This window comes from Phalacrocorax aristotelis, chromosome 4 (genome assembly GCF_949628215.1).
Source record: "Phalacrocorax aristotelis chromosome 4, bGulAri2.1, whole genome shotgun sequence".
NCBI classification, from domain to species: domain Eukaryota; kingdom Metazoa; phylum Chordata; class Aves; order Suliformes; family Phalacrocoracidae; genus Phalacrocorax; species Phalacrocorax aristotelis.
Window position 1 is genome coordinate 82684980 of NC_134279.1, and position 9469 is coordinate 82694448.

Consider the following 9469-nt stretch of genomic DNA (forward strand, 5'->3'; position numbering starts at 1 on the left):
AAAGCCCCAGAGAGGGGGAGTAGCTAATGCCAGGCCTCATTATGCTGGGCTAATGGGCTGTGTTGTGCCCTTAGCTTCTAACTGTTGGGGGAAAGAGGTTTGACACAGTCTTTGGGTAAACCCTGTTAAATTGCTTCACTCAGGTGGTGGAAGCACTCAGCAGTCACCTCTAGCCGTATGGAGAGGGCTGCATTGGCCTGGATATCTGGGCAGTCGTTCTGCCTCCAGTATTTTTGGGCAACTGCATGGCATGTGGGAAAGCTGCTTTGTAAAGACATGACGTGATAGTTGCACAATGTCTCAGGCTCATTAGGTTAGATTTGGAAAGAAGGCAAGCAAATACTGATTGCTCTGGTTGTGCTGCACCTTGCAAATGCTAAAGGGAGCAGCGGTTTTCATTTGACTGGCTGAATGTTCCTCTTGTTTTCTACCACAGGATCCCACCACAGTGGACCAGTCAGCCAAGTATTATCACTTGACCCATGATGAACTCACCCAGCTCCTCCTGCAGAGAGAGAAGGAGCTGAGCAAGAAGGAGGAGTACATCCATGAACTGGAGAACTACATTGACCAGCTGCTGGTGCGCATCATGGAACAGTCTCCCACACTCCTCCAGATCCCGCTGGGGGAAAGCAAGACCAAGTAACCTCTCCCCAGAGACCAGCATCACTCGCCTAGAGCACTTCTCCAATAAACACGCTGCAAACATCCCTGCACTCCCCCTTCCTCTTACAAGAGGGCTCCAGTGGCTTCTGTTCGCAGAGTTTAGCAGGAAAGGTTATCTGCTCCTCCCCAGCCCAAGCTTATCCCAGCTCTGGCTCCAGGGAGCTATAGGGTGGGGGGCTGTCCTCTACCCTATGGGGAGGAGCAGAGCCCTCCACACAAGGCAGATGCCTCCTTAGGTCCCTGTCGTTACAACCAAGTGGCCTCTTCTTGGGCGCTCATCCTGCCAGTGCTTTAAGTGGTCCATGGACATCTGGGGGCTGGAAACCAACCACCTCGCCCATGTCTTCATCCTGCTATTGCTGCTCTTCGGCCCATGCTCTTCCACATCTCTCTTCCCTGAAGCGGTGTACCCTGGCTGACGGATGGTGTTAAATCAGTTGATGACATCGGGGGTGCTTAAACTCAGGAAGGGTCTACCAGCACGTTACTGTCCGCTGAGCCTGCTCGGCAGGGCAGCAAGGGGAAGGGGCTGCTGTCGGGTGCCTCTTTCCCTTCCTGCCCCATGTGTTGTACCCCCAAATGAAAGGTTTCCATCTGAAGAGCCAGCTCCAAGTTGTACCAGTACCTGACCGTATGGGAGATGGTACACAAAGCGACAGCGCCGGAGACGGAGGCTGTAAAGGACTCAGGCCGCCGTTGCAGCCTGACTGCGAGCGGTGTCGATTCCATCACCGTGTGCGTGCAGAGTCTTGACGCTGCCTCAGTTACCCAGCTCAGAACTGGACTTGCAATATGGGAGAAGGGCCAGCGACTGTTTGTGTGCCATCTGTACTGCAGGAGATCTTCCTGCACACCACCCAACCCATCACCAGGCTGCCAGCGTGCCCTGGGCGGGGTTCCCGTATGTATAAACCACAGCTGAATTTTCTACAGGAATCGCTTTCCACTGGCTGCCCCCCACCATTGACTTTGCATCATCTTTCTCCATGCAACGGGAAAATGCCATTGGGACCGAAGCTCGTGTGCGGAGAAGGATGTCTGACCACCCGGCCACCTCTATGCATGACGTCCTGCTGGGTCAGGCATCCATCAAACGCTCTCTGTCAAAGCTAGCAACTCAGTAATGGTCACAAACCCATTCGAGCCAGTATTAGTACCCAGCACCGCTTGAACTGTATCGCATCTACACACCGGCGTCAGGTCTCTGGCGGCGGGGGCCCACCCTTAGGCGTCGTAGGCCAGCTCTCGGAGCTGAATGCTTCTTGCTGCTAACTGCAGAGTAACCGTCTAAAGGCCTCTGATTTACGCGGTTTAACAACCGTAGATGATGTTAGCCTGAGGCTGGTGAGCGATGCTCCTGGCCGCAGCGGAGTACAGCGCAGCTTTTGATTTGGAGATGCTGTGGAAGGGTGTAGAAAGGATGTTGCTCCCTCTCGTTCTGCCAGGTTTTTGGCTGGAGAAGGCGCCCATGCAGGCAGAGGGTCGGTTGGCGCGGGACTTGAGCTGTCTTGACATGTAAGGCATCTTCTCTCTCCTGTACATCTCCCAGAGTTACTGGATTCTTTTAAAACCTTCCTGTTGTTTTTACTCATGTTGTTTTTACCTCACTTGCTTCAGTTTATACCATGACTTTAAAAAATCGTGCCTTTTGCAATAGAACAATAGCAGTTTCCTACCAAAAAAGGCTCCGAAATCCAGTTCTCAGTTCAGCACAACCCATCTTGGGCGGCTTTCTCTTCTGTTTTTACCTGCTAATCCGAACTACGTGAGTTGAGTTTTAAATGCAGACAGCAGAGCCTTCCTATCCCTCTGTGCAGGTTGCTTTTGGTCTGTGGCAGGAGCGCTGCACGGGCAGCTCGCGTGACGTGGGAGGGAGCGATATTAGGAGATGACACAGGGGGAGAGCAGGCCAAACGCTCCAGGGCAAAATACAGCTGGATAAAGACAGTTTTGGGTCATGCTGGAAGTCTGAGGTTGGAGAAGTAGGCTGTTGGAGTAAGAGGTATCGGTTAAGGGGAGATTGGTGTTGCTGTCATTGACAATGTTCGGTCATATCGAGCCTGTAGACCATCGTAGGAGAAGGATTTGTTACCTGGGACGAGAGCAGCTACCAGCCTTTAGTTCCTACCTGCCTTTGCCCCAGGTGGGGAGTAGTCTGGGGTTTCGCCCTTCTCCACCTGCGCCTTCATGTTCCTCCTCCCTCTGTATGTCTCACGTGTGGGGACTTTGTTTCTAGTGTAGGATGTGAGGGTCTGAGGGAAGGGGGTTCTTTCTCCTTATAGAAAAGTACCAGAAACCTCTCCATGCCTGTATAATCAGAAGATCCTGTGGCCTGAGAGCTGGGTCCCCTTTCTGGGTGGATATCTGTCATGGGGAAGCCCTCCCTTTTATCTGAAAGCGGGCAGGGAGGAGTTGTGGACAGCTAGAAAGCAGTCCAGCAGCCGAAGAGCAGGGCTGACCAGCAGGGATGCTGGGGCCGGGATGCTGAGCGGTGAAGGCTTGCGTCAGGTGGGCATTAGCAAGGGGGAAGCGTAGAGCCGAAACCTCACACCGGCTCTCCGCTCCCTCAGAAATAGCTGGGATTTCTCCCCCGTCAGAGATCGGCGTTGTAGGTGCTCCCCACACACAAGTGCCAATGTTTTTAAGGAGCTTGCTGCACCTCCTCGCTGCCGCCTCGCCCTCCTCTTCCATCGCGTTTGACCGCTTCCCTTAATCCCCCCTCTGCCTTAGACAGTTCCGCCTTATTTTTTTCCCCCCTCTCCAAAGCTTGAGTGTTTCGCACTTTATATATTCGAGTTAATCTCAGAGCTACGGCAGGCCGTATCGGGTGTACGGCCTTTTCAGCAATACGTGCTTCCTCCCGTGACCTGCCTCTGTCGCAGCGCAGCGACACGGACCCTGAACCCGCAGGAGCCCACGCCGTCTCAGAGGAGGCTGGAGCAAGCAGGGCTAAAACGCTTTTTGCCTTGACTTTGTGATAACAGAACATCTCCCAAGGCCGAGGTGGGGGTACGGCGCGGGCACCTTGGTGTCGCCCATGAGATGGGCGGCTACGGAAAAAACCAAGCGGTGACGACAGCCCTGATGTTTCATGTCTGTCTTTGAGCGTTTAAAAGTCCGTAGGTATCTACAACTGATGACTTGTGCTTAGGAAAAGGCATCTTAAAGATGCTTGTCTTGGTTCTCTGTGTCTCCACTCCGCCATCCTGCAAATGTGGGTTTTTTTTTCCCTCACCACACAGTTTTTATTCTCTGCGTTAGGCAAGTAAGCTTGGCTGCACCACGCAACAGCACCGAAGCCAGAGTCTGTAGAATGTTTTTCATTAAAACCTCGAAGTTACCAGTGGGAAATGGCTTTGAGGTCCTAGATGTTTTCTCGTGGGTGCAGGGGAATGAGAAAAAGAAGCGGGGGAAAATACTCTCAAGTTGCTCGTGTCCCAGAGCTCCGTATTTAGAGATTTATTTGCAGAAACCGGGAGGCGAGCAGCCCTTCTGGTCTGTCGGGGTCTGTCGCTCTTCACCGAACCAAGCGGACGAAAGGGTTTTGATGGGCCAGCAGCGGCTTTTTTCACTGGTTCCATTTTAAACACGGCCGTAACAACCACTCTGTATTTTTGCCTCCTGGTCTGTCTTTCTCTTTCCGCACTCAAGCTGTTTCACAAGGTCTTCCGCAGGGTGCTGGTGCTCGCAGCTGTGCTCTGCTTTTGTTGTCAGCCCACGCCTGGGCTTCTTGCTTTTTAAAGAACTCTGGCCAAGTGATTTATTTTAGCCTTGACCGGCCCTTCTGGCCCAGAGTCATGGGCCAGAAGAACCGCCAAGGTGTGTCCTTAAACTGGAACAAACCTGAAGGGATGTGGATACTGGATGAAGTGTCACGAAGACTCAGCCTTACGACTTGTCTGTGAAGAAACCGCCGTGTGTTTTGTGTTACAAACGTGGGGTGTAAAAAAAAACACAAACCACCCCAAAACGGGAGAGGGTAAGGGTCGGGGTCTTCAGAGTTGTTGGTTTCCCTGTACTTCATGTACGCAGGAAGTGGGTTCTGTGTGTTTCATGTTTTAATAGTTGCAACTAATGTTTATAAAGAGCTTGTTATTTACGTTTTAAGCACTTTAAAAAAAAAAATAAAAGTTGTTCAAGCTGTTCCTAGATACGTCTGATTTATTGACAAGAGCGTCTGTGCCGATAGCACTTGGACAGTGAGTGACATTTATCTGTTTATTTTCTGAAGTAGGATGACGGCGTCCAACTTCTCCAGCAGCTTTTCCAGCATCATTAACAGTCCCCGAGCACCCGCCGGCTGCGGGGGGTGGCCGTGCCGCAGGGTTACCTCGTGTTCCTCTCCGAATATTGCCCCTGCCTCAGTTGATCGGCGCGCCCGAGGGGGTGTTACCTCCTCTTAGCTTTCTTGCGAGCGCCTTACGATCGTGGCAGGAGCTGGGCTCGGGTGGCCGCGCCGCCCCGGGGGATCGGATCTGCCTGCAGCTCCTGGGCTGCTCGCTGTTGGCTTTGCCCCTGCGTAGCAGGAGGGTAAAGGTTATTGCTGCATTCCTGAGGGTTTGTGGAAAATCAGCAGCTGAGCGGAGGGGAGAGACCCCGCCGCATTGTGCCGGAGGAAGAGGAGAGAGCTCGTGGTGCATGGTGGACACCTGAGAGTTTAGCCTCGGGGTGCCTGGGGAGGAAACCCGGCTTCCTCAGTGCCGCCGCTCGCAGGAGCACGCAGCTTTCACCCGCTCTGTGTGGGCATAAAGCACTCGTGTTTCTCCCCCTGCGCGTAGCAGGGCTTGCTTGGCGCGGGACTGATCCCCAGCCGAGACCTTCGCCTCCAGCTCCTCTGCCCTAATCCCACCCACCTGTTTTACCGCTCAGCTTTTTTCCTTCTCAAGCCCTGCTTCTTTCTTCATTCATGCCCTTTCCTTCAAAAAAATTAACTCTCCTTAAGCTTCGGTAAATGACTTTGCTGCTCCAACGGCAGAGTTTTGTTAGCTCTAATCCCGGTTTATTTTTCACCCAGCTGGACCGCAGGCCGTTATCGAGCTCAGCACCTGTCTGCGGGGATCACGTCTGGAATCCATCAAGTCAGAGAAAAAAAAAAAAAAAAGGAAGGATTTTAAGACCTTAGTCCTGCTAAAACTGCCGTATGTGATTATATCGGGTGTCTCTGCCTGCCTGCAAGCTTAAGCGCAGGCTCGGGACTGATGCAAATAATTCCCGTCCCTGCAGGAAGAACTGGCTGGGTTTGTTGTTTGAAGCCTTGAGTTTTGCTGCCCGCCGCAAGTTTTCTTAAAATCTGGCTTTACAGATGGAAGCCGACAAGAAATGTTCCTGCGACTTTCTCCCCGAGCCAGCAGGCGGCCCAGCCCCGCGCCCAGCTGTCACGTGTGGGGTGGCTGTCTGAGACCCCCAAATCTCCCTCGGTTTCTAGAGGAGTTTGCTTCAAGGCCGGGGGGCTTGTTCCTCCCCCCCCCCCAAAACGGAGAGAAACGTCAGTGTTGACTTAACAGTCGTTGATCCAGGGAAGCAAAAAACCCGCCTTCCTCCCCCCCCCCCCCCGCTCCTTCCCTAAACCAGGGAAACGCGAGTTGTCAGTCTAAATGGATCTGGTTAGATTGATATCAGCCAAAGAATTGATATTCTTTCTGGTATTTAACCAAAAAAGTGATAGTCTTATGTCACTCCAAATGTGGTTTTAGATAAACAGATTCTCTCCCCTCTGTTGTTACAAAACATTTAGTGTGTCAACATTAGGGATTGTATCAATTATCTGGCTCTAGCTGTAAGGGGAGGGAGGGGGGTTTCCCTTGTCTGGAGACGGAGGGATTTGGGTTATCATCCATATTTACTGGAGAGATTTTGCTGCGTCGTGAAGTACAGGATGAAACCTTTAGGAAAAGAAGAGCTGCCTCGCAAAGCACTAGTCCCAGCAAAATGATTTCATTTTTCCTTTTAAGACAGTGTTAGGGCTCCAAGCGGTGTTAAACCCTGCCTAGAGGAAAGCAAACCCGAACGACGTGCTGTTCTTCAGGATAAAGCTCGACATCGTACCCCAAGTGGAGGGATGAGAAGGGCAGCGGTAAAATGTAGCTGCAAGAGCCGTGGTTGTGCTGGGGGGGGTCAAAAGGAGGTTTAAGCCACCACATGAAACCCTGCCTGCTGCTCCGCTGGAAGACAGGCTTAATTAAAGTCAGCAAACCATTAACTCCGAGGACGTGGCACAAGGACAGCAGTGGGTACACACCAGTAAGCAGGATTTGTTGTTGGACCAGATCTTTGCTCATCACCTGTCCGTTCCTGGGGAGAGCCGTGTTTCCATGCTCGCACACGGGAAGGCAGGGAGAGGGCAAAAGGAGAGGCGCTGCTGGCTGCCAGCAGCCCGTAAGCCCGACGGAGCAGGCTGGTGCGGCGCAGGAAGGAACAACTTGTTTTTAACAGTATCTCTAAGGGAAAAGGAACAAGAAATGAGAAAATGTAATTTTCTGTTCTGGTAGAAGCTCCTTCCTCGTGGGGTAAGCGCTTCAGACACGACCAGAGGTATCGTACTTGCGGCAGGCTCGGCGCCGGGTGCTGTCTCTGTCCCTTTTCTACCCGAAGCTGTAGGAGATTTGAGATTCAGTGAAGGGGATCAGTGGTGAATTAGCCTAAAACCAGAAGCTGGTTTTGCGGATGGAAAGAGCAGAGAAGAAAAACCAGCACCACATCTGTGAGGCAGTACAGCAGCACCCCCACAGCAAAACGTTGTGATGTTCGTATTTTTCCCTGTACAGCAAAAAATAAGGGGTTTTTTTCCTCCCCAGTATATTGTTTAATTCCTCCTTAGATGGAAAATCTGTTTCTGACCTGCTCTCTAATCTCTTGCCTTTACTTCTGCTGCACCAAGCCTTCCTCTTACACCCTGACTGCCTTCCCTGCTTCATCCCCATCTCGTGTCTATTTGCTGGCCCTTTGCTCTTCCTCGGGGAATTGATCCTAATCCTCCAAACAATTTCACCGGCATTTGAAGGGCCAGACACTTCTTATTCCACTAATCTAGAGAAGAGGATTCTGGAGATCGCTTCGTACGCACCCCTTCTGCCCCCAGCCCTGCACGACCTTGCCTTTATCTCCGCAAATCGCAACACTGAGGAAGCGGACAAATAAGTCTGTATCAAAGTAAACGTATTATTTCCAGGTTTCTTATTCTTTATTTCTAATCACATATTTTAAAGGTCAATAGCAATTGTTAGGCTCCCATCAAAGTAAGAATATGTATTTCCACAAGGAAATGAGGGAATCTGAGGTTTTTTGCAGAAGCTTTTGGGCTTTCACCTTTCTCTGTGTTATTATTTGCTCAGACAATTTCAGAATTAAGGCAAACATATGCTTTCCACATCACGTTCCTGCGCACCCTCTATCACCACCCGTATTCTGGCTGCTGGGTTGGCGTCACTGAGAAAATGGCGTTGGTGTTCAAAATAGGAAGAATGTTTTGGAGCAAGTCCCTCATGAAGTGATCAGAAACGTGAGCCATGAAGTGTACCTGCTTTTAGGGCAGAAATCATAGAATGGTTTGGGCTGGGAGGGACCTTTGGAGGCCATCCAGTCCAACACCCTGCAGTGAGCAGGGACATCTTCACCCAGACCAGGTTGCTCAGAGCCCCGTCCAGCCTGGCCTTGGGTGTTTCCAGGGATGGGGCATCGACCACCTCTCGGGGCAGCCTGGGCCAGGGTTTCACCACCCTCATAGCAAAATATGTCTTCCTTATATCCAGTCTAAATCTGCCCTCCTCTAGTTTCAAACCATCACCCCTTGTCCTGTCACCACAGGCCTTGCTACAGAGGCTGCCCCCATCCTTCCTACAGCCCCCCTTTAAGCGCTGGGAGGCCGCAATAAGGTCTCCCCGCAGCCTTCCCTTCCCCAGGCTGAACCACCCCAACTCCCCTAGCCCGGCCTCGCAGCAGAGGGGCTCCAGCCCTCGGAGCATTTCTGTGCCCCCTCTGGCCCCGCTCCAACAGCCCCATGTCCTTCCCGTGCTGAGGAGCCCCGAGCTGGAGGCGGCGCTGCAGGGGGGTCTCACAGAGCGGGGCAGAGGGGCAGGACCCCCTCCCTCGCCCTGCTGCCCGCGCTGCTGGGGATGCAGCCCAGGGCACGGTTGGCTTTCTGGGCTGCGAGCGCACATCGCCGGCTCGTGCCCAGCTCTTCACCCCCAGCACCCCCAAGTCCTTCTCCGCAGGGCTGCTCTCAGTCCCCCCATCCCCCAGCCTGTTCTGATACCGGGGGCTGCCCCGGCCCAGGGGCAGGACCTTGCGCTTGGCCCTGTTGAACCTCATGAGGCTCTTCAATCTTAACTTCCTCTGGTGATGAGGAAGAACAGAGCTGTTACGCGGCGCGGCCGGTTGCCTCAGGCATTCCTGTTAGTTGCTAAATTCATCTGTTATTTCACAAAAAGGAGAACAGACGGGACAAGTGGAAAGAAGGCCGGGGAAATACCCACACACGCTGCGCCTGCTCTACCCCAACCCTTTGGCCACCCGCTTTGGTCTCACGCTCCCCTCAAAGGCCAGGGGAGCTGCAGTCGGGGCGGGGGCACCCGGTACAGCCCCTCTCCCGACCCGAGGCGGGCCCGCCGCCCCCCGCTCCTTCCCGGGGCTCCCCTCATCTTCCCGCCACACTACATTTCCCGTGGTACCCCGCCGCGGACTCCATTTCCCGCACTGCCCCGCGTCGCCGCGCCCGCTCCCATTGGCTGGCCACCGCGTCCCGACCTCCCCACCCCTCCTCCGGCGGACTCTATTTCCCGGCGTGCACCGCGGCAGCTGCGGTGGG

General features: G+C 53.3%; 1 protein-coding gene across 3 annotated transcripts in view; it reads left to right on the forward strand.

Moving 5' to 3' along the window:
- Positions 1 to 4815, forward strand: part of RAB11FIP5 (RAB11 family interacting protein 5) — a 43050-nt gene extending 38235 nt beyond the window's left edge. For all 3 annotated transcript variants that reach the window (XM_075092253.1, XM_075092254.1, XM_075092255.1), the window contains one exon: positions 437 to 4815. In XM_075092253.1, coding sequence (XP_074948354.1) covers positions 437 to 646 — 210 coding nt within the window. In that variant the 3' untranslated portion in view covers positions 647 to 4815. The remainder of the gene's footprint in view (positions 1 to 436) is intronic.
- The last annotated feature ends 4654 nt before the right edge of the window (positions 4816 to 9469 follow it).